This window comes from Triplophysa dalaica, chromosome 17 (genome assembly GCF_015846415.1).
Source record: "Triplophysa dalaica isolate WHDGS20190420 chromosome 17, ASM1584641v1, whole genome shotgun sequence".
Taxonomy (NCBI): domain Eukaryota; kingdom Metazoa; phylum Chordata; class Actinopteri; order Cypriniformes; family Nemacheilidae; genus Triplophysa; species Triplophysa dalaica.
In genome coordinates this window covers 14301798-14327426 of record NC_079558.1, presented here as the reverse complement: position 1 = coordinate 14327426, position 25629 = coordinate 14301798, and the positions used below count along the sequence as shown (strand labels likewise).

The 25629-nt window shown below is 37.7% G+C and overlaps 2 protein-coding genes across 3 annotated transcripts in view; both read right to left on the bottom strand.

Moving 5' to 3' along the window:
* The window catches only part of spag9b (sperm associated antigen 9b), a 44692-nt gene extending 26104 nt beyond the window's left edge, over positions 1-18588 (bottom strand). Inside the window, 6 exon segments of the mRNA XM_056771088.1 lie at positions 1396-1546; positions 7754-7811; positions 7814-7844; positions 8054-8124; positions 10159-10279; positions 17961-18588. Coding sequence (XP_056627066.1) covers positions 1396-1546; positions 7754-7811; positions 7814-7844; positions 8054-8124; positions 10159-10279; positions 17961-18260 — 732 coding nt within the window. The 5' untranslated portion in view covers positions 18261-18588.
* Positions 18589-18771: 183 nt separating this feature from the next.
* daglb (diacylglycerol lipase, beta) lies at positions 18772-25538 on the bottom strand. Of its 2 annotated transcripts, XM_056771113.1 has the most exons (16): positions 25380-25538; positions 25052-25273; positions 24641-24792; positions 24371-24545; positions 23791-24055; positions 23418-23540; positions 23142-23269; positions 22797-22923; positions 22299-22382; positions 21927-22004; positions 21677-21757; positions 21451-21578; positions 20848-20916; positions 20599-20671; positions 20255-20505; positions 18772-20001 (listed from the first exon to the last, which is right to left on the bottom strand). In XM_056771113.1, the coding sequence occupies exons 2-16, from the start codon at positions 25144-25146 to the stop codon at positions 19806-19808; spliced, it is 2025 nt and encodes a 674-aa protein (XP_056627091.1). In that variant the 5' UTR covers positions 25147-25273; positions 25380-25538; the 3' UTR covers positions 18772-19805. The 2 variants fall into 2 exon arrangements, with proteins under 2 accessions (XP_056627091.1, XP_056627090.1); XM_056771112.1 differs by having other exon boundaries at positions 25052-25538.
* Between the last annotated feature and the right edge of the window lie 91 nt (positions 25539-25629).

Sequence of the window (25629 nt, the reverse complement as noted above, 5' to 3'; positions counted from 1 at the left end):
AGTCATCAGAACATATTTTTTTCCATAAATAAATATAATTTATTCAATTAATTTTTTTATTTAGTGGTTTTTACAATGCATTTTCTTTCCAAGCAGCTTTACATGAGAAAAGACAAAAAAACACAGAAAGAGACACAATACGGTGCGATAAACAAAGCAATGGTGGTTTACAAAATGTTCACAGAATTCTGCTGGGTGCTCCCTTCTTTCTTTTGTTATTATTAATATATTAATAAAAAATATTTCAAATGTTTCAGAGCCTGTGTTCTTAATTTTTATATAGATTTAAGTTTGTACACCATATATATATATATATATATATATATATATATATCTGTTCAAAATATCGGTTATCGGTCTAATTTACATGGAAATAATCGGTATCGATATCGGCCTGAAAACCGCATATCGGTCGACATAAATAGAATTGACCAATGTGGAAAATTAAAAAAGTACTATAAATAGGAAGGCCAGGTCACAAGGATTTTTGAAAGTAGAAGTGCTCTGTTAGGCCTCTTTGAGACTTCTATACCGTACATCACAAAACTTCAGGCTCCAGCACAGTAAGCACTCTCCCTTACCATCACGCTTTAGCTGAAAAATGATCCCCATTCTTCAGAAACATCCGCCTGCATCAGAGACACTCTCAGACAGAGACAGGTTCCATGGTCAGTCTATACTAGGAGGCGAGACTGACAATGCCACCGTTGCAGAGAAAAAACGATTTTGCAGAGGCACACAAAGAGATGAGAATCAGATACGGCATCACTGCTAAATCCGTGTGAACTAGTGCTATAGACACCCAATTATGAAGCACAAGAGTAGGTCTTTTTTTCTTGAGTTTTGTGATTCGATGTTTGTGAAAATAGTAAGAAGAGGCTGACAGCAATTGATCACTGCTTTAGCATGAATATGTATGACGGGGCCTAGGGCCGGGGGTCTCTATCTGAAACAGAAGTTCTGTTCTACAGTACAGAACTGTCCCAAGATCAGCAAGCAACCGCCTGTTTGTCTGGCTCTTTGCCCTAGTCTGTTTAAGCATGCAGGGCACAGCAAGAATAACCTCGCTCTCAGAAAGAGCTTCTTCCCTGTTGGCAGTGCCCAGTTCCAGCTTCTTTAACACATGTTCTACCCGGATCCTTTCAGACGGGGAAGCTCTCTCAATACAAACTAACCATGTCGTCATCGCCTTTATTCCCCCAAACCCATGTTCTCCTTCTGGGAAAGTGAGGGACAGCCCGATCCAAGTGTTAGAAACGGCAGTGATGGCAAAATGATGATGATATTTCTCTAGGAGTGTTTTAAACAGATGTGCTTAAAAATGATACCAAATGCAAATTTAAGAAAATAAGAGAAAACAACACAAGAACATTTTAATCTTGTCGTGCATTTCACCTTCAGACTGGTATTGGAGCGCGGGTGGCTGCGATTGTTGTATCTCCATGTTTCCGTCCCTGGAGAATCCACAGCTTCCCTGTGCAGATCAGGAGTCATCACATCACTTCCCGGCAATGAAAAAATCCCCAAAGAGACCGGACGATCCTTCCTGCGTGCACAATGAAGCAATAAGCTAGATCTGAATGAATTGCCGTTGTAAGGGTGTAGAGTTGCTCAACAGGTTGCTAGGAGGTTGCTAAGGGATTTTAAATAGTTGCTAGAATGTAACCGTGGTATTAGTTACTGTCCTTAACTAATAGAGTCCCCCTTAAAACTCTTTATAACATTGTGATCCCTAAATATCTGGTTGTTGTAACACTGCAATAGCTGCATTCAGAGGCCTGAACATGCTGACTGCACATTCTCTACAGAGTGACTCGATCTGCTCTATTCAGTCCACAATGACGGTACAGCAGGAAAAATGCTTCACTGGGTAAAACTAGGGATGCACCGATCCGATACTCTGGATCGGAATTGAGGCCGATCCGGGTCTTTTTTGCTGGATCGGGTATCGGACTGACGGGTTCTCTTTAGTCCGATCCGTTGCGATACCCGTGGATGTTACTATAAAGCTTCATAAAGGACTAACTATCAGGAAATTACCATAAACGTTGTCATGCACTGTTTTCGATGTCATGTATTTCGATAGCTTTATGCGAGGAATAAACCAATATAGCATAATTATAAAACTCTGACCTCCGCTGGTGCGGTAATCTGTCAATCTCAATCCAGCATGCGTGTGTCCGGGAACAGTCAGGATCTTTCTCGTTCCAATGTTTTCAATATTCTTCATAATCACTAGATAATAGAGGGTGGTTTTGTTTAAAACACATTTTGCCGGAGACGGTACTCGCTGAGTGTAATGTTATTAGATTCAAGCACTGGAAGCGGTCTATGTTATGCGTCATTCATACATAACTTTAAACTTTAGGATGGATTCAATTTTCTATGATTTAAACACATAACATATATATTCTCTTTGTGTTATAACTGTTTTGAACTTGGGAAGCAAAGATCCCCGCGACAACAGGATCATCTCTATCCGGGATGCTCGTGAGTGAAGCGGGTGCTTTAAGCGCATCATTCTGCGTCCAATGCGCATGACTTTAAATAACGTAGAAGCGAATGTATTAAGCGCATCATTTTGTGTCCAGGATGTGCATGAGCGAGTTTGGACACTTTTATAATGTGATAGCTTTGTGTAATAAACAGAGATTTATTTGTTAAATATTTTGTAAGTATCTGTGCTTTATGAGACCACATTTTTGTTTTGTTTGTATTTTTAAGTTTAATACAGCACTTAATTACATTTAAAAAAATCATACTTTTAAGTAAAAATACTTAAGTAAAGGAAAATGGTAGATTTTAATGTACTCATGGATTTAAAGTAAAAAAAAAAACAATTTATTTATGGACTGTAGTGGAATAAGTATGATGTGATTCATACTGTAGGAAAGCATTTTTTGTCCAAAGTACTCTGATAAAGTACAGATAGTTTAAAATGTACTTGAAAGTAAACATGCTTAACTATTCATCTCTGGCAATAAAAGTTAAAATATGCAAGTCTACTTTGATCATGAAAAACAGTGCTAGTATCGGATCAGAATGCCGATACGCAGAATTCAGATATCGAAATCGGATCGGAAAGGAAAAAGTAGTATCGGTGCATCCCTAGGTAAAACAAGAATTACATTTTTCGAAGGTAAAAGACGGCAAAAGATATTATAAAAATGTGAAGTTGATCCTCTTTCTATAGTCAACAGCACTGCAGTGAATAGTGTAAGAGAAAATAAAAGAGAGGAAACGAATGCTAGGTCAGCATGATACAGTTAAGCAGAGAAATTGTCTCAGCATTGTGTGGACTACACAGCTGTATTAGGTCCATCGGCTTACAGATGTTTACATCAATAGCCCTGCTGGGGGCAAAATCTTGTTTAATTACACATGTCAGAGGACATGTACAGTCAATCAAACAGAGGGGTGGAACTTGCAGAGGCATCCTGGTTGACAGTAGTCAACACATCGTGTTGTGCCCACTGAGAAAGGGCAAAGGTTAAAAAATTAATCACCAATGCATTAGATTTCATTTTCTTTAACCAAATCATACCTTCTAGACATACATTACATTGAGTTTTTTTATAACACTTTTGTGTGCTTGTGAAGCTTGAGAAAGAGACCGAAGATGACTGGAGGTGATGTAGACCTGCAGCACTGAGATAAGGTAAATGGTCGAATTTGCCGTATTCTTTCTGATATGGGTTTCAGAATGAAGTGGGCAAAATGGCTATAAAGCGGCACCTACAAAATTTAAATAAAGCAGCCCTCGTACTACGTTTAATGTTAATGTATGAAAATTGGTGAGCTCATATAATTGGTGAGCTCATATAACATTCCAACAGCTAAAGAAAAAAATGCCTCTAACAACAATATCCTACACCCAACAGGAAGATAATGTGCTTTAACCCGATAATTTTTAACAGTAACTAAGTGCCAAAAGGACACTGAAGTTCCCAAAAGAAAGGTTGATCAAGTACATGACTCTGAAATGACATTAAGGTATCTTTAACGATTTTAGAGTTACAGGCATGCACATTTTGTAAAAAGAAAAACACAATCAAGCCCATAAATTCATTTTTAAGCTGAAAATGCATCAAGGATTACTAAATTTTACTAAAAATTTGTAAAAATAAAATGATAATGCTAGCATATTTCTCGTGTCATTTTTAACCCCTCTTATATGGCTCAACTCTTTTTGTGAAAATTATCATTTTTACCTCCCTCTACAAATGAATTGATTACTTGATAACTATTCATCAGTGGAATGGTAACGAAACAGACAATACATGAAGGCTATGTGTTTAAAGATGCTCGTATATATACATACATATATAGGCTATATTTTGCAAACCAGTCAATAACCAGGCGAAATGACCATGCAGGTTGATTTCGAAGTGTTTACATCAACTGTGGAATCAAAACTGGGAATCGATAAGAATTGGAATCAATAAGCGGAATCAGAATCACTAAAATTCAAATGATACCCAACAATATATCAGATGAAGTTTTGCTGTCATCACAAAGACAGTTTCTTTGTGTGGCTAACTAATCAATGATTAATACATTTGTACTAAGATTTATCAAAAACACTTTCGAAAAAGGTTTACTGTTGGTTGAGTTAACAAAGGCTATTTCAGGATCATAATCATCTTTCACAACATTATGTCATTTAAGTACATTTGTATTATAGTTTAAGAAAACCAACATAACTCGAACTCCAATAACTACTTCAATGATGTGTTCGTAGTTTTCAATGTAGCTTTTTTCCATTTCAACAATGACAACTGTAGGATTCAACTATAGACATTACAACTAAAGGTCTTCAAGGTCCTAAACTTATAACAAAAGGTAAGATTCACCCAGACTGAACACATGATTCTGGCTTTGAATTTTCACAGATGAATAAATACAAAATATGAGAACATTGGTTTGGAGAGTGAACATATCAAGTTCAGAAGACTGAATTTCTTCAGTATAGTTTACTTTGAAGACAATTACCAAATCACCAATTACTAAACAATACACCCTTGCTGTAAAACCAGTTAAACATCCCTGAAAAACCACATTGAAAAGTAGTGATCAGAAGTACCCGTTTCCGTATTTATGTTACACTGTGCTATACTAGTGTATATTAAACATAACAAGGGAATTGAATAAGAACTGAACTGAAACCACAACATTAAACTGCACATTAAAAGTGAGAATCTGTTAAAAGACACAAGACAACAAGTTGAGAGAAATAACATCTGCCGGTACTGAATGAGTCTCTCTGACATGTTGGTTCTTGCCGCAACATCCCCTGACACAACACAGCATTGCTCTTATTTACTATACCAGAGAGACTTCAGTCAATAGAGTTGGCAGACACATGATGCTAAGCGCAGATTGAGATTTGGGTGGCAAAACATATAAACACATAAACCATAAACCAAGGAAAAAAGAAAAATTGACATAACCAGAGAGGAAACAGACACAACATCAGAAGGATCAAAGCCAACAGAAGTCAATTTAAAACAGGGTGAACGCAGTCTGCAAATAAACAAACCGGTGACTAGAAGACTACAAAGACTTTCAAACTCGGCACAGATGAAGCAAAAAGTATGTGCCGTATGAAACTAGCTAGTATCCACACATCCACAAACACACACGCACGCTGACCTCCTCTCTGCGTACCTGCTGATCCGAGGAAGGGAATGTGTTATGGCGGGCAGGCCATTAGAGACAGAATAATGTACGAGCAGCAACACAGACAGAGACACCAGAACAGCAGAGTTGATGACCACCGCTCCCCCCACGAAGCCAAAAACAAACAGCAGCATGCACCCCGGATTCATGGCTGCCGCCACGCGATGTAGTATACACAGCGCCCCCCGACACGCAAAAACAGTCCCATCAACACCGCACGCTGAGAGAATCTGCTTCTGTGTGTGTGTGTGTGGAGCCCTGCAGCCTGTCAATGCTGTGACATCATCCACTCTGGCAAGTGCGCACACAGCGTAGTGCGATGACCGGCTTTACATCAGCTGTCTTTCTCAGTGTGTTGATTTGCCCTCTCACTGCGATCTGTTCCTTGTCCTGATGCTTAATGAACAGCTCGGTTATTTCCGTGCAATACTGAGCTCTCTCTTCCTCTCTTTAGATCTAAAGGATACTTCCATACGGTTTATCCTGCATTTTATCCACAGCTGATTGGTGGGTGGGAGGGAGAGAGGGAGAGAGACCGAGAGAGAGAGAGCTGTGGGAATGGAAGCATTTATGCAGATTGTGGAAAACAACAAAGGAAACCTAAACTACACACACTTGTCTCTTGGGAGCACAAAAGCTCAATACACCTGCTAAAATCCATTAGGTATAGGAAACTTTTAAAGGTACAGTTTGTAGAAATCGCCGCTAGAGGGCCCAGGAATAAAACAACAACAATCGCATAGCTTGACGACACTGTGTAGAAGCGTGGAATGATGTGATATGTTGTCTTCAACTCCTCCGCTAATGGTACCGCTGATACATCAATCAGAAGGGAACGAGAAATCATTTTAGCAGAAGAGGTAAAGTAATAAAGTTTTATAAATGTTGCGTTTGATGAAATAATTGTATTTCATTATAATGAAATTAGACCGTGTAATGTAAGGTTTAATACTAAATTGTTAGTAATAGATGTTACAGTAATTGTCCAATTCGATGGTGTGATAACGCTGTGCAGTTTTAAGTGTTCAAATCAATCATTGTAAAAGTTATTTTGAACATACCCACATCATGTGCAATAATGCTGGACGGACAGATGGTACAAACTACTACCTCATCGACAGCGTCACGTGGTTCTACTTCAGTAAATGGGGTAACAAAGGGTAATGCAGATATGACGCCATTGACAGGCGACTAAACGGCACCAGTCCACTGTTTAGAATGCAGACTTTCTCAGGATTTAAAAGCAGTTGGAAACATTTGAGAAAAAATATATAACATTGGTCAAGTGGTTTTTGGATATTTTACTGCAAAGTCTTACAAACAGTACCTTTACGTACTTGATAGAAAAAAGCATGGTATTTACGCAATATGACAAGTATAACTCATCTGCTGTTATGAAGATTAAATAAAACAGAATAATATTAACATGCTGATGATAAATAATACGTTCCGAGAAAAACATATTAATGTAAATATCTGAAATTCAATTTTCTAAATCGTTTGATCTGATAAAACCACATTTTCAACATAATCCCATAATCCTCTCAGCACCCTTTAAACCATCTCTTAACCATCAGCATTGTTCTTCACAAACAACCCACAACATGGATGTCCGTCAGAAAACAAGATAAAATGCTGTCACTAAAATCCTTGTTGAAATCATTTATCAGAACATGCTTGAAAACCTGCAAGAAATGCGTTTCCTGTCTAGTCTCCAGTTTCACACTGTCACACTGAATAGCTGTGATCCTACAATCTTTATGAACACCAGCCAGACGATGCTCTATCTCATCCCTCTACATCACTAAGCCGAAACACTGTTGACCTACATTACAAGACAGCGGCTGTGTGTACATGTGGGTTAATTTTTGGTTATAAGTCTAGCAAAATTATGCATGCCAAGTTAACACAAGGAAAGTTGCAATTGCTCATGAAACATCACAAATATTACGATGATGAAACATCACTTAACAAAACTGGTTTAGCAAAAAGTTTCTGAATGTGCTGGTGCATACAATATTGTATTATTCTAAAGGAATCCTACAGCACAGAATCGGTAAGAAAATGACCGCACCTATTTCTGCCCAAAGTTCCAGTGTCTGTTGTCTCCCCCGTTAGCTGCTGGTGTTTGGTCGTTCCAAGTGCTCCATGTAACTGTGGATCATCTGAAAGTCAAAATAATGGGAGGATACACAGTCAGTTTGATATCAAAGCCGCCTGTTTGAACAAACTGCCATGGACATCCACAGTATTGTTTCGATAGAAGCTGTAGAAGACAGCTTTACACATGCAAAACCATCTGTCACAATGGCACGCTCACAATATAAAGAGCATATCATCGCCAGGGAGGTAAAATTCACTGTGGTTCACTTACCTCTGTGTGTCTTTGATGGAGGGCATTGTACTCTTTCTTTAGCTCAGCTTCACGTTCTTCTAATCTTCCAACTAAAAAAAGGGGGTTGAAAGCATCATAAAATCTTGCTTCCTTTGCAAAGTTAAGTAACAGTACCAAGTAAGATATTTGGTAATATGATTAAAACTATAAACTTTAAAATCTGCTGTGCTATTCAGCTTATTCCTGCAATAATTTCAATTAAACATGGTGTAGTAACACAAAAGAGACACAAGGGGTCGGAAGAACTACAGTAATAATTCTTATGAGTGGCTCTTGACCAGGCAAACACAAAGGCCCAAAAAACTTTGAAACTGCAAATGGGCCACTGTGACAGAAAACTCACATACATCTTGCAATGTTTTTCTGAAAAACTAATTCCATAATTTACTCTTTATACTGTGATTTACATGCAAAACCTGAAGAACTGTTTCTGTGACATGTTTACCAATAAAATGTTCTCTTATGAAACATTTTCAGTTTTCTGAATTTATTTACTATGTAAAGGTATGTTTTTAAGTAAAATTATCTTTTTTGGTTTATTCTGTGAACAACTAACAATATTTCACCCAAATGTCAAACAAAAACATTGTTTCTATTTGCAAATATTTGCAGAAAATGAAAACTGAAGAAACAGGTAAAAATAACAGAAAATATTTGAGAATACGAAAACAAGTTATTATTCGCTTTTAAGCAATACAACATTTGTACGTGTATTTAGGAAAAGTTCAAAAATTATTTGTGCTACATGATGTGATATTTTGTAATATTTTATCACAATTTCTATCTCTTGTCATGCTGTAAGTGTTTCACATTGCTGTTGGATGACTTTACATCACTCCCGAGGCTTGATTTTGTTGAAATTCAACAGACACTTGACTGGAATGACCACAATACATCTAGAAATGCTGATTAATTGAAAATTTGGAATGGTCTCTTCATTATTCCACAGCTGTATATGATATACATTAAATATACTTGGGTAGTTGACAACGTAAATCATAAACATTCTGAAAAAACTAACAATGAAGATACATCTCTTGTACGCTATTTTATATTATAAATATAAATATAAATATTGATAATATAATATAAAATATTATTAACATTAACAGTTTGTTTTCTATTTTTTGTGGTCATGACATACAGTAGGACACATGGTACGGTTTACTTACACTTCAAGAAAGTGAATGTGTTATTCCACTACCGTCTCTCTCTAACCCTAAACCCATGCACAAGCCTAACCTGGCTCTACCACAAACTTATCAGTGGCAAATACAAAAACTATTGTATTGCAGAAAACATGCATCTACACAATAACTAAATATAAATATCAAATGCTTACAAGTTAGAAGTACATATTGTACACTTAATATAAAGTGAGAAAAAAAGCAAGCTGTATTAGAAGTTGTTAGGTCAACAGTCAGTCAGCATGTAATAGTTCATGCCAGCTGTTCATCATATCAGACAGACTCCAATATATAAAACACTAAAACAAACAGACTAATCACAAATATCAGTAGTCACATTAATAGTTATAAAACAATTTATCTTTAGTACAAAGTAGTAAATTCCCAAACAAACCATGTAACTTGAATTACTTTAAAAAAGATTTTCCCAGTATTTCAACAATCTGGCATAATCTCATTAAGGGCTAAAAGATAATATTGACTACACATGTCATTTGCCAGGGGGTTTACATAATGTACTGCCAACCTGGAACAGAAGTTGGCTGTCAACAAAGTCATACTCCCATCCTGTGGGGGAGTTCACAAACCTTAAAGCTTAATTCCAGTTCAACTCATTCTCAGTTAACCCCCCAGAAGAAAATAGTCAACCAACTAATAATGATAGCTGTCCTTCAGCAAAACAAATCAAATATTAAGGTAAAGCAACTTTGTCTTAAAACATACTTTTAATGCTTTTTACTGAAATATTATTATAAATATAAGAATTCCTATATTATTATGTTTTTGTGATGGTTTTGTTCCATTAAAAGCAAAACCATCCCATAAATATTGTGAATATACAGCGTTTGGTATCTCGCCCAGCACTAATGCAGAGGTGAGGTGAGCAGTAGAACTTACTCTGGTCAGCATAGTTCTTGATCTTGATCTCCATCTGTCTAGTCTGTGCCTCAAGTAGCAGCACACGGTTCTGCAGATCTTTCTTCTCTTGCTCTTGAGAGTCCTCATATTCGATATACCTCTAAATAAAACAGAAAAAAATAAAAAATCTTTAAAAATATAAATATATATTTGAACAGATACTGTGCATTCTTTGTTTGTACTTCTGCAGTGTAACGCATGCAATAGCTTGCTGATCTAGCCATACTGCAGTAAAAGGACAGAACATAATAGTAACATAACAGCTACAAAATACTTCTGTTACTATTAAGGATTAAAGCTGAATAATAAGAAAAACAATTGCTCTGGCACTTTGTTTTAAGAAAAATCTGTCGTCTCATTCATAGGGGCAGATGGTCCAGTAATGTGGGCCTCAGCTTTCTGCACAACCTCAGTAAATGCCTGAAGATAATAACATACTGTAAACAACCAAACATGGGGGGAACAAAAGCACAAAAGGAGCACCAAAAGCTCAAATGCAGTGTCACTGCATGTTAAAATATGACACAAAGTTATTAAACCAAGGCTGTAGCAGATACCTCTAATATCAAGAAACAAACAGACTGGGAGCAAGTGACTGTGTTCAGCATCTGAAGTTTAGAACATTAATAGCTGCCTGATAGTTTAATCACATCTGAGAGTCAGTGACTCAGTGCAGGCGTTTGCCTGGTTTACTCATTCCTTCTTCACTTCCTCATATGCCGCAGATGAACAGGTCAGTAATGGATGAGGTGAGTGTGTTTTGAGGGCTGGGATGCAACGGATCAGCTGTAAGGAGGATTTCCCTCCTTCCAGACTCCAAACACGCCATGTCCTCACCTCTATTGTTAGAGGTTACCCAAATCCTCAAGCTGGACACAGAAGACCAAAAAACTAAAAGTTGTTGTAACTGACATTGTTTTTGTGTGAATATCAACTGACAGGCCAGGAATATTAAATGTGTAGTATAAAATGTGTCAATATAAAGAATAAATAAATACATTTAAAAAGTGCAGGTACACTTGCACATAAAAGATCATTTGCAGAAACATATAGAAAATCATGCTTTTATATAGTTTCTAAAATAACATTTTGCATTTGTGAATTATTGCATTCATGCCAACAGTACACTTATCTGTGTAGAATAGCAATAATGCACATTTGCTTTACAATTTGCAATAAAACAAGTGGCTCATAAAACAAGGACATGATAAAATATTGAAATATTGAAAACATCATAAAAATGTAATATTTCATAACATCTTGCTGATATCAGTCCTGCAAACAGGTGATAAAACACTGTTTCATGCATTCTGACTTCTTTTCAATGTTAAACGTGCTGGTTCCTCATGCTTAACATGGTCAACTTGTCAAAAAATGAGTTGGGCAAGATCCGGATGGCACCACCATCCGTCTCATTTTGAGCAAGGAAAACCCTGATAAGTCTGTGTTTGGATGGCAATCGGCGCGTACGTGCATAATGTAAACAACAGGAACTAATAGTGAATCAATGGGACAATTTATTGGGTGCTTGTGATTTAATACCTCCCCTGCACACCCCAGGAGGTCCTATTTTTCCGGAAATAATTTTACAGCTGTATCTATCTTTTATAAATGTGATCAAACTAAAGTATGCAATACTATTCTATAGGTACTCAAGATTAATATGAGATTGGCAGAAACTGTGTGTTCAATCGGAGATTTAAAGCTGTAATGCATCAATGCACATTTTTCGCACATGCTACACTTGATCATTATCAAACCCCACTGGCTGCCCTGCTAAGGCACCTACGTGGTACCGCAGCATTCAGTATCTTCTCACATGAGCTCTATCTTGAGGATGTAATGAAGCACATTCACCCTTAAACCTCACACAGAATAAAAGAGCATTCTGCCATCTGTTTAGTGCATGTACTGATAAACTATTAATTTGCTACAGGCTCTGGGACATCAGAGACTCCTGATGCAAGCGGAGTGTCTGTATGAGAGGTCTTATGATCTTAGAGCCACAGGTCAACAGTTAGTAATTTTAATGTCCTCATGTGAACTCTAAGGCATATAATTAGGATATTCACAACAAGGAAGTTAAATAACATTATTCCATGTTTACAGTGATTGATTTGAGCCCCAAACCAGTGAGCTGTGATGTGCATTTTCAAGTATAAGATGAAAGTTTGCAACAAATCTCTTTGAATCAGCAAGGTCACATTTGCGTTTCAGATGGGTCACAAATCTAGTAGTCTGTTGTTAAGTTTAAGGAAACAAACAGGTTTTCTTGCGTAGGCAAACTTAAACTTAGTTGATCTTTAAGTAGTAGATATGTGTCAGGTAAAATGCAAAAATAGACCGTTTTATATAATTCAGGACAGGTCCAACCAGTAAAGCTTATCATTAACTTATTCCAAAACAAAACTAACCCAAACCAGGCAGCACAATCTTATGTCAGAACACAGATTTTATGTTGCTTTTGAACTTTAACCATTAACATTCAATTAAGCAAACTGTAAAGTAAAGTAAAATAAACATTGATACTGAACAGCGCTTAACTCATTTCACAAGCTGCGCACAGAAACTCTGTGTGCCGTGTAAACAATCCTTTGAGTGTTTTTTGGGAGAACATAACTTGATGTGAATTCAGCAACAATAAACTTGGCATTGCTTTGTATATATTTATATATACAATGAGATTTATTAATAAAATTGTGTTTCAATTAGCATGCACTGGTGATTTGCTTTCGTACCGACATTGGTACCAAGAACCGTGGAATTTTACTGGTATTGGTATCGAATACTGAAATGTTGGTACAGTGACATCACTAATGTGTTGCATATAGTTTGAATATTATATCGAATTTCTTTTTATGGCCTTCTCTTAAAAGAATGACAATTTAGAACACGAATAAAATACATACACTTTGCACATTTACTGTACTCTCGAATACCCTTTTTTGTATTTTTATCTCTACTAAACTTCACAGAATAACAAATATGAACCAAAAAAAGCGGTTCACATTACAAAGAAGATCTGGATTTATGACCTCCAGGTTAGTTGGCTACATTTCTTGATTAACATACTACTTTTGTTAGTTTTGGGTTATGTAAAGTGTTATAAGCCTGTGTGATTAGTACCCACAGTGAATAAAAATCTTCTCACTTAAAGGTACACATTGATGTCCAATTCAGACGGGTCGCTGTTCTTCATAGTCTACCTAAATGTATGTTGGAGGGTGATTCTTGAGAAGATATGGTATGCAAATGAGCTTACTGTTGAGAAATTGCATGTCGGTTAATCATGGAAAACCGCTGAAGGTTATCACAATTCTTCTATCTGTCCTAGGGTCTTCAGAGTTTGATTATGTAAGAGTAAGGTGTATTCTTCCAACCCGTTCTCTCTCCTGCCATTCAGATCTTAGAGAATAGGTTGTCAATCTATTTCTAGACTTTTATTTGAATATATGTGTTTTAGTTATTGCATGTAATATAATTTTTTGGTGTTAATAATTAGAAATCAAGACATACAGTTGCAAGAAAAAGAAAGTGAACCATCGTCATTTTCCTGGTTTTCCGCTTAAATTGGTCATGAAATGTGATTGATCTTCACCAAAGTCACAAATATCAACAAACACAACATTTCTAAGATGACGAAAATGAAACTGTCAGGATCTTTTATTTCTTTTTGAGCACACCCCTTAAACATACATACAACCAGTGAGTGAACCAGTAGTCTTTTAGAGGCCCTCCACACAAAGATGTTGCTTAGCTGTATAGTACACATAAAGATTTTGTATCGTATCTGCATTTCGTCCACACGGAGCCAGTGTTTTGGCAGCCTGAAACCGCAATTTCTTTAAAACGGGTCCCAGAGTGGATAGACCTGAAAACGGCACCCTTGAATTTTCTTGTGAGCGGCCGATCCGTATATTTTCTGAGACGATGATGTGAATATGAATTGGAGCATGCGCATAAACTTTGCACGCTGGGGCAGTTTATGTGCATACTCCAAATCTTCTCCCTTTTTAGTGTATCTGTGTGGAAGAATTACAGTGCCACATCCTGATTTGGAGTGTAAACTACATCGTTTTGAGTCGGTTTAGTGGTTTTGTGTGTACGCAGGTATTTCTTGAGACGATGATATAAAAAAAGGAAAGGATAGGAAAAGCTTTGGCTTCAGGTTTTTTCCCTGCTATGTTAAAAAGTTCAGCAACAGTCTTGTGAACATATGTGTTCTCTCTCTCTTTGGTGCTCATCATATGATCCAGAGGACAGTTCTCATGTGACAGCTCAGCAGAGGAAGAGCATCTAGCTGCATTCAGACTTAGGGCTCTCTGCTCACACAATATCCCCATTGTGCCCCCACAGATAGAGGCTGCTGTGTACCGCCACTCTATTGATAGAGCTCTCCTTAAGTCAACTGTGCCTTCATTCAGAGCCATTGCTGATAACTGCCAAGACACAGGCACAAGATACGCTCTTCTTTCAAGGTTCTTGGGCTCTCACTTTTGTGATCTAATCTAAGATGCATGTATTCAGTAGCTCTGAACCGGGTTAGGCAGAGTCACATGAGGAGTGAGGACAGACATAAGTCAATACATGGAACCTAAAATGAATCAAATGTGGAATAAAAGGCTTCATATTTACCCGTCAGTATCGTATATGTGTAGCCTAATCATTCTGTTTATTCTCCTTCCCCTATAAGGTTTATGATGGCTGAGAATTGGTCATTTGTTTTAAAATAAACTGCTCAAAACCACTCCAAAATGAGAACTGAAGTCTCAGTCACTGTGGCTCCACAAATAGTTTGCTCACTCACTGAACTTCAAGTGGGTTGCACATTTTGTATAAACATATGTAAATAAGCTGTCCTGTGGCTCAGTGGTAAGAGCATGGCACTAGCAATGCCAAGGACATGCCTTTGATCCCAGGGGATTGCATATAGTCCGAAACAAATGTATAATACAATGCAATGTAAGTCGCTTTGGATAAAAGAGTCTGTCAAATGCATAAATGTAAACACTATATGCCTTGTTTCCTAGCATTAAGCATATATTGGGAAACCAGCATTTCAAGAATAATATGTCACTCTGGTTTAGTGGTTATGGTTTTATCTTTATCATTACACTAAAATAGTGCTATATAGCACTAAAAGGGGTTATTGGCTCGTAATCATAGGGGAACCACTTTTAGAGCAATATTTTGGTACTTCAGTGGTTCTTCAGCAGTTCTTTGTGATAACTTTGTTGCTATATAGAACCGCTGAAGAACCATACAGGGGCTTAACAAGTTCTTTATACGGAAACGGTGCTATATAGGCTTTTGTGTTCAACTTCCTAGTGAAAACAGGACTGAAAATGCATTGTAAGGTTTCTGAAGTCACTCGGAAGCCTGACTAATGTGTCTAAACTTAAGCCAGTATCCTGACTGGAGAACACAACTCAGGAAGCTCTTAATTCCTGTACACTTGAAGCCCTTCCCTTATGTTTCCTTCCACGTTCTAGAAACACTAATGCTGCAATCCTTAGGTCAGACTCAGAAACATCCACAAAAGTATGCAAATGCCGACATGAACGTTGCATACACAATGTCTCATTTTACATCCCTAGCCTCTGTTTTTGTGTTTATGTAGGTTTACATGTCCCCTTGTCTCAAGATAACACTAGTTTTCGCTTAATCAAGCAGCTGCATTAATTTCTACATGACACATATGTAATTTAATATTTACAGCTAACCACTGTTTTTCAAAACAGGCACATAACATGCCATGACACGTTACACTTTTGTTTTTCAAAGTCTTGTTCAAAGTTTGCTTGATTAACATAATATGCTTAATATAGTCAATATTGCTTTATTCAAGGCGCCGCAACAGCGATCAAACTGGTTTATCATGTAACTGTGGCATACTGTCTTGATTTAATGGATTTTAAAAGTAGATGTTCATCTTGAGATGACAGTAATCCGGATTTTACATAGAAATTATTTCAGTCTGCACATCTAGGTATGTTAATGATTCTTTGTCCATGTTTGCATATGTTTTGTATATGTCACTATCCCAAACAAAACAAAACACAACAGGAGTTCAGGAGTGCGTTTCTTGTGATACCACAGATGCCCTGTGGGTAGGATTGGGTAGTCCAGGCAAAAAAGGCTAAACTAAAGTCTAGAGTTTAAAGCAAAACACATGCTTATACGCCAGGATCCTCACTTCAGCATGCTTCAACAAAAGGTTACATGACCTGAAAATTAATCCATCTCAGAGGGGAGCAATTTCGTACAGATTTATATCAAAAGAGGACACACTGAGAGTGAACAGAAGGAGGTTAGTGTCTCTCTGGCATAGTTCTATTCAGTAGATCAACTATGGGTTTCTGAAAAAGCAGACATCTGCGGAGTAGGAAGTAAAGACACTGGCATCAAGTAGTTGTACTTGAAACACTGAACAATGACTGGAGCTTTAAATATGATTGTATAACTATTTTCACATCTCCATATAGGTATAGAAAGGGATTAACAAAAACAGAGACTTATTGCATAATGTTATAGTTTTTGACTTCTAGCAAATGATGTAAGAAACAATAACTATAAAATAACTAATTTTGGCAAAGCCACGTATGTGACAAATAATTTAATACTATAGCAATTTAGTTACTGCCATATCCAAACATACAAGCCTACAGTGTTCTTGGTACATTTTTTAATACTGAGACCGTAAAATTACACAAGGAGTTTATTGAGGTTACAGTAAATCGAATATGTGTAATATAGCTCAAATATCCATAACTTTTTCTGGGCAGCAAATATTCTTAAGGCATTTGAAGGCCCGTCCTTTGATTAAGGACACATTCCTCTTAAAGCAAATATTTTCAAGTAGAGATGAAATATACAACCTGTAAACCCATCATGGCACAAACAACCCGGTTTTATATTTTCACTGTGCTGTTAAAATATCTGTGTTCAAATCCACAGATACAGACAGTACCAGCGGGGTTCACTTGTCTGTGCTTTTACATACAGAAGACACTCTAGTCGTGTCTCATACAGTTATCGTGTGACAAAATTTGCAGTTAGGAAACATAACATTACAAGACATATCTGACAGCTTATTTGCGCTTTGTATTCCAGCAACTCCATGTGCAATATACACCTGCAATCATGACCCGTGACAGTGCCCTTTGTACATGTAATGACTTGACGCATACAAACAGAAATGACATTAGTGACCATTGGAAACTTTATGTTTGAGTCTGTCCAAACACATAATGGGTCTGTATTCGTCTGACTCTGTAGGGTTTCACTCCAGGTTGCCACTGAGCAACATTTTTCTGAAGTCCATACAGATAAATTGACAGGATAATATCCTCGTCAATTTATCCGTATGAACTTCAGAAAAAAATGTTGTTCGGTACAGTTGGAAAAGAGTATATGAACTATTCCAGGAACATTACTGAACTGTGGTGGAACCAGAATCCAGCACCACACAATAATGGTCTTACTGTAATGTTTAAATTATATAAACAGAGGACTTTAGGCAGGGTTGGAGGAAATATGTTTATGACTTTGCATTGAGTCATACTAACAAAGCAAGGCAGTAAACGATTAGGTTTAGTGTATTCAACAGATGACTTCATACACTTGTGTGCAACTTAAACGCACTAATCTGTATTCAATAAGTACAATGTGCTTTCAAGACTTCTACTCTCCCTGCTTAAGCATCTACATACAAGTGACTTTAATAACTTTTAAACCAGTGGCCAAGTGTATCCCATGTTGCCAAATGTTTTTGTCTGTACCTCTTCGGCGCTCTTCCTCAGCGCTTTCTCCCGTTCATACTGCGTGACAAGCTGCTCATTATCCTCCTTCAGCAGCTCCAGCTCCACCTCGTGCACCTGGTTTTCGGCGAAGACCGAGTCCAAGTTCTCCAGAACCGCAACGACCAGCGGCATGAGCTCCTTGACCACGTCCTCGTCGTATTTGCCTATCATCCGCTCGAACTCACGGTAGATTGAACTCGCCAGCCCGGACACCCTCTCGGACATCATGGAAGAAGTTCCCGGGTCCTCCTGGTATAGGACACCGTCCTCTAACTCCATGTTTACTTTGTGTCTCCCCTCTCGAGCTCTTTAAAAAGTCGGACTTTAAGAGGCTCAGGCTAGCGGCAGCTCGAGCGCTAGCCGCCCGCAGTCAGACTGGCAACTGCCGAGATCAATTTACTTCGCGACGTCTAGCGTACGACTACATTTACGAGTAACTTTTTTTAGAAGGACTTGAAGATAAAGTGAAAACAAATCTGCTACACTACCGAGTTAATCCGTCCGAGTATTCGGAGACATATTTGAAAGGGGTAATCTGCACTAAACGGAATTGTTGTTAAATACAGTCCCGACAGGAGAAGTGTAGTGGATCTGATCGTCGCGTGATGACGTCACGCTCGAAACGCGGGATGGGCGGTAACGAGGGAGGGGAAAGTATTCCTGTATAAAGTTGACGGCGCCCACCAACTAAGCGATTGTTGTGATGTACTTGTTCTGGCAGCTGGTCGCACATACATGATATACACATGCCACAATGAAAATAGTAATGCGATAAGTAATCAACGGGTGATCATTGTTTATACAAACAAATTTATTTAAAGTGGCAACACCTGATTTTCACATAGACAACATTAGACCATCCTTCACTTGACTGAAATGTTTCTCATGATCTTAAAATCCTTTTGATCTGATTGAATAAAAATAAATCAAGTAAAAGTGTGTAACATCATTTTTAACTCATTTGTAGAAAAAGTCGAAATTCTCTTCATAACAGATTTTTAAGTTTTGCTTAAAATGGATAAGACAGTTTGGGTGCAGGTTGTTATTAAAAATCAAAAACATACAAAAAATACAATCATGTACATATTTAAATGTCATTTTTTTAAACCGATTAGAAAACAATAAAAAAAATACATTTATAGTAGTGGTCTCTTTGAGATGTGTGGACCCCATTGACGATGTATATAATGAAATCTTTGTTAAAAAAAAAACATGCTCTTAACAATTTCATTGTCTCACTTCTTTATAGAAAATGAAACAGGCCTTTCTTCTTCAGCATATTTATTTTGCATAATGTAACTTAACTGAAAAGTGTATGAAGTAAATGAAAACACACACCTGAAGCTCAAGAAATGTTTTCATGCATGTGGCCTCATGCATCAAAATCTAAATCAAGGATGTAGTTCAATGATCTACATTCCGTCCCTATTTCACTTTCATTTCCAATAACCCAAGTCAGATATGGCGAAGATAAATCACAAAAATTGCACACAACCAGTACATTAACAATACTGCATTTTTTCTCTTTCAAGTCCAAACTGCCCATCTTGAACAATACAATTTTTTCTTTTATGGTTGAGCAAGGTGGCATTTCAAATGTCACATATAGGTTTGTTCCGATGGGGTGATGAAAATTTCATGATGCCATTAAAAAGCAGACAAGCACATTATAATGGCATAATAAATACAAGAAATAAATACACAAGAGCTTATATGCTCTAAATAAAATGACAGAGGAAGCAGTCCAACACAGTCATACTCCCAAGAGTCTGTTTGTGCATGTAGCAAAGTCCGTTTAAAGATCAGACCCCAGATATTAAGAGCTCAAATGACATTCAGGTGGCTGTTGCTCATGGAAGAGTGGCAGAGTGCGAACGGGCGGTCACGGGTAAGACTGCGCAGGGCCCGAAGAACAACATCGGGCATGTGATCGGCGATCATCCTTGGGCTGATCAGAACATTTCGGAATGCCTTCTCGCTGGACCACTCAGCGCGGTACCTGACCTGAGAAAAACAGTGTCTATGAAAAGAGAGAAATTCTGTTAGTAAGGCAGAACGTTGACTTGATCAAAAGAAACAACACAGATAATTTTGCAAGCTAGCACTACTTTACTTCATTTACTCTGCTGCATTTAGTTTAGCAAACATAAAAATCATTATTAAACAATTCAATGTTAATAAACAGGGAATAAAGTCTTGCCACTACTTAGGTAAATGTTCTAGTAACAATCGTTTCTTACTTTACATTATATATTTTGCTTTGGTCTTATTACCTGCGTGTGGGACCCTCCTCTGTGACGTGCATGATACGTCCAGGCAGGTACAGGGGTAAGTGGGTAGGCAGGGTGGGCGAGTCATCCGATGACAGACTCTGATAGGTGGATGAGCGCTGCACTAACAGACTCTCCTCTCCTAGCAACGGTTGATTTAGCACCTCCTCTCGACGGTTTTCCATCTCTGTGGGGAAATCATCAGGGGTTCCTCCAAACACCTCATACCAGCAGCCACGCATTAATATCTTGTACTGAGAGACAGGGAAGAAAACAAATGATTGAAAATAGTACTGATATTTTCAAGGTAAAAAGAGGAAATTTGTTTGTTTATTGCTTCATCTTACTTTTGGTTTACTACAATTAGACACCATTTTTAATATTCTTCTTTTCAAATCTTCCATGTTTGGTATACTCAGTCTAAATGGGAAAATCAGGTGATTAGTTTGAGGAAGTGATACTAAAACAAATAGAAGTCACAAAGTTAGCATTACTACTCAAAGGAAGAACAGAAAGCGGCATTCTAAATATATCCAAGCAATTACATTTGCATATAAAACTAGATAATTGTCTGCCTGAATTTTACTTAATCTCACCTTGGAACGAGGTCTTTTCCCAACACCACTGAGATGATAAACTGCTTTGAATAATCGGCCAGTGCTTTACTGGAGGGAGACATGTGAAGTATAATTTTATCACCAAAATTACCAAAAACTAAGCTGGAAATCAAAATATGAAAGGTTTTACAGTTTATATTTTCTATACGCTTCCAAAACTGTATACCACCATAGATCACTGGTTTGATTCCCAGGAAACCTTGCAAGTCACTTTGGAAGAAAGCAGCTTCCAAAAATGAATAAATAAAAAAATGAAGTACAACCGCTTTACACGTGGTTCCTTCCTATAAATACATTCTACATTCAATAAATGATTGTTCCTCTTTTCTTTATTTTCTACTTCTGCTCTACTTGGTCTACTCAAGCTTTTGTTATTGTGGTCTTGTGAGTATTGTTTGCTAATATGATACCTTTCAATGTTTCTCATTTGTAAGTCACACCTGATGAAGGACTAAATATAAATCAGCTTTTAGGACCATCACAGTAACAGTATTATTACCAAACACAGTTTAATACATTGATTTCAGTAAATGCAAGCTCTATTAAGTCCAATTGAAAATATTAAGGGGAGATTTGTAATACCTCAGAAGTCCCCCTGGTGGGGAGAAAGCATAGCACTCCAGGGTGGGATGTGTGCTGCGTAGAAGAACAGCCAGCAAAGAAGCTGTTCCTGCACCAAGACTGTGTCCTGTGATGACCAGCTTATACTCCTGCAAATACACACATACGTAACTATCATAGAAAATCCACTGAGAATGATGTTGAAGGTTGACGTGTAAGCTGCCGGACATAGGTTGTGTAAACTCACAGGTGCAATGTTGAACGCCTGGCTCAAAATACCATCATTGACTAGTTTCTTGTAGATGTAGTTTGCAGCTTGAGATATGCCCTGCAATGCAGAAAAAAACTATTCAGTTAAACCAAACCAACCTGCACACACTGAGAGATCTGTGTGTATCATTCATCACAGGTTAAAGTCGATTTGTATTTGTGTATTCAGTTCACCAAATATGATTATTTAAATAAATTACACAATTTAGATTTTGATTGTTTTTTACCTTATGAGCATAGCAGGTTCCCGACACGCCTTCAACAGTGACATTCTCACATTCAGCGGAGAGATCTGTCAACACATCCTACAAATACATGCATTCAAAGCAGTCACATATAAATAAAATAATGCTGTATCTCTAAATATCTAGACAGACCATTTCAATCCTAAGTGAGCTAATTTCCTGAAATGGTTGATTTACAATTACTTTAACAACCCCATGACCCATAAAAAACTAAAATCTGCAAAGGAATTCAAGAAAACTCAAGAAAATGATTTGTTTAGGGAAATACCATTCTTGGCCATCTTGCACAAAAACCCTTAGGTCAATAAGGGTTTGTTTACCTCTTGATTTTCTGAGCTTCAAAATATAACTCACCTTAAGTGAAAGAGTGCCCCTGACAGCAACCAGGACCGCTTCTCTTTTATGATCTAATGCCACAAAAAATGGGATTTCATAGATCTGCAAAATAAAAGCAGGAATTCTGAATCAATATCAACACGTTCCCACCGAAATTATTCTGGTTACAATCTCAACTGACTACATCCAGTTATATATGTTCAGTCTTTATGACATAACTATGTGCGTTTAAACATATTTAAATATAAAAATAGAATAACGAAAGTACAAGTAGCAGTACAGCAGTAAAAAGCGCTAATGATAATAGAATAAAGTTTCTTAATCTTATGACAATCACAAAATGTATAGCATTCAATTCGTAAACGATATTTGTAAACAATAAAGACATCGTAAACAAGCTTTGAGAGTTTGAGTGGAACCATTATTTCTGCCCCAAAACTTATTTTTCTGCTGTCAAGAATTGATAGGAAGCCCAGTACCTCACAGTTGAAAAGAGGTAGAATCATGAAACATCACCTGGTTATGAAAGCTGATGTGGATGAAGTCTCTATACTGCAGTCCTGTGCTTTGCAAGATAGAAGTAAAATGACAGCCAAGGGTGTCTCCTCCCACTAGGTCATACTCTGCATGGCGGTTCCCACAACTGAATTTTTTTATTAAATATGAAATAATTAAATATTATTTATAAATACATAAATTATTTAAATTGTATTGATCTATAAAATCGTATGCAATGTTAAAAAATATGATATGATTTATTTTGCACTGGGTGCACTAAATGGAATTGCAAAAGTAATTTAGATTTCTCCAAAACATTTTTTTGTGTACATTTCGGTCAATTAATGTCTATTTTATACCCACCACCCTCCACTGAGTTTGCAGGGTCCGGTGAGGGGGTTTGAATAGATGTACAATGGCCAGCCATACGCCGCTACAGCAAACTGCAAAAAGTGAGCGGATTTCTCCAGTTCGACCTCCAGATCTTCTCTCTAGGCAAAGACACAAAAAACAACTGTATATTGTAATGTTACAAAAAACTGCAAGACATTTTACTGTTTATCTTTTAACGATTGCAAAAAATCTCCATCTCATATTTACTGTGATCAGAGCCAGGTCACATCAAAAATGCAAACTTACAATGGGGGATGAGGGGCTGTGGATCATAACTTCATCAGGATCTCGACAGTGTTCCATTTTATCTTGTTCTTGATGAAGAAGTGCCAGACCAGCAGCAATGTCACTGGGTACCAGGTCTGTATCCTAGACACAAGATGGCGCTTAGTTCTAAAGTTATATAAAACTATCTTTATATTACCTTCTGCAAGATGATCATTATTTGGTACGTCATATGATGTTGTATGGGACAACTGACAAGCATTGTGAAAGACTGCATTACATTATGCACCTAGAATGAGCCAAGCATACAACATTTCCCCCATAGACTTCCATTTCGAGCATTTCTGTACAATTTCCATTTAGGTAGTAAATACGGCCAGAGATTGTCACTAACCAAAAAGAAGCCGCTGACCAGTTTAGAGATGCTAGAGAATGCGGCACGGTGGTTGTCATCCTGAGGCAGGCAAAAGCAGAGCAACCGTAGCCTACTCTCCCACACCCGTGCAGCCAACGTGCGTGCGCGGTAAAAGAGCTGAGAGGATTCACTGCTCTCCAGGTTTCTCAAGCCTGAATGATGGTCCAATGCAGCCGGCTTCTGGCTGCCCAGAGGGTCGAACACTATGAGTACGCCCACCACCATGGAGAGAAGGATGACCCAGCTGAGGAGAATAACAACAGACCACAGTGACATCATTAGATTGCTAAATCATTCAATGCATACTTTATCCTTTAAAAGAATAGATTTGGAAATGGGTCACCAGCAGTGGTCAATGGGCTAAATGGTTTAATACCTGACGAGTCAATTGGACGGTCAAGGAGTTTATCTAGACTTATTTTTAATCTTTACAGTTTTACAAAGCTAAAATCATTCAGCAAATGCACTGTCTTAGTGTGTTTTTACAGTGCATTTGACCCCACATGGCAACGTTCACCAATATATTTACATATATGCTGATGATGGATGTTTTAGTTACCTTGAAATAACAGCAGCAATCACAGCTCCGACCTCAGCTGGCTTACATCCTGTGCTACTGTCAGATACCCAAACGGCCCCCAGGCAGGCCCATACAACCTCCGGGATGTACAGGGCAGCACGGAGATACACCAGGGCTGGCATAGAGCGTCGAGGCCCTGGATTCATTATGGTTCCTACCACAAATGACAGCAGCATTACATTCATTACGATCCATCACAAACATAAAGAAATCACAATTTTTGTTTGTGTTGTCTAATGTAGAAAATACCTTGAGCACTTATGTAAACAATGCCACATAGTGTCAAGATGATGATAGCCAGCAGAACAAGAAGAACCACCAGGTAATTATGCAAAACCGCTCCACCCTGACAGTCAAAACGTCCTTTATGGTTGGTGTATAGAACTAAGGTCCCGATCCACCTAGGAAACAAAATATTATAATTAGATTTGCACTATAGAACATTTTTCTTCAAGAACCACAACTGGACAATTAACTCTCTCTCTCCTGCCTCCCTACATTTATATATTGAGTGTGATAACGGCACATGTATGAATAAATATTTTACTTACAAGTCATATTTGTATAAAGTTGTGTTTGCCAAAAATATCCCTGGGAATTAAGTGGGTTTCGATAAACAACAGATGTTATGCAAATGACAGTAGGTAGTATGCGTCTTACCATAGAGCTCTGATAAATAACTCAAAGGCACCAGGAAACACAAGATCGTCGCTGGCGATCCGCCATCGTCGTCCCAACACTACCATAGCAGGCATCTTGACCACACGCTAATGAAATCTGGATTGCGAAATCCAGCCACCGCCCAGACCACGAGATTTATCTGTCCAGATATTAAACAGCTTTTCTTTGCGTCTGCCTGCTAGCTAATCTGAAAGCGAAAGCCTGTCATATTGAGATAGATCAGAGGAGCCGAATCAAATGACAGGTGAACAGGGAACAGCCCGTTTCAATTTTTACCTAACGTTAAATGAAATCTAGATTTTCTTACACAGTAATGAACGACAGTAAACATTACAACAACGTAAGGTTAGAACTTTCCCAGTTTGTTATCGCTCTTCGGATATTGATATTAGGACATAAATATATTTCATATTCATATGATTACACAGGTCTGACAAGAAAGACAGCAGCGCTTCCCTTTGTTGTTTTCCTGTTTCTGTGCAACGCAAAAATGTGTCCGTAGGAAATACAAATCTTACAACAGAAGTTCCGAATGGGACACCAGCAATGCAATGTCA

What these genes read in the sequence shown, in the direction of transcription:
- daglb (XM_056771112.1), bottom strand. Translation starts at nt 25,146, where the DNA reads ATGCCTGCTATGGTAGTGTTGGGACGACGATGGCGGATCGCCAGCGAC. An exon ending in TGCAAACTCAGTGGAGGGTG is followed by an intron (nt 22,924 to 23,141) that starts GTGGGTATAAAA and finishes AAAAAAATTCAG; the next exon opens with TTGTGGGAACCGCCATGCAG. An exon ending in GAACCTGCTATGCTCATAAG is followed by an intron (nt 21,758 to 21,926) that starts GTAAAAAACAAT and finishes TCTGCATTGCAG; the next exon opens with GGCATATCTCAAGCTGCAAA.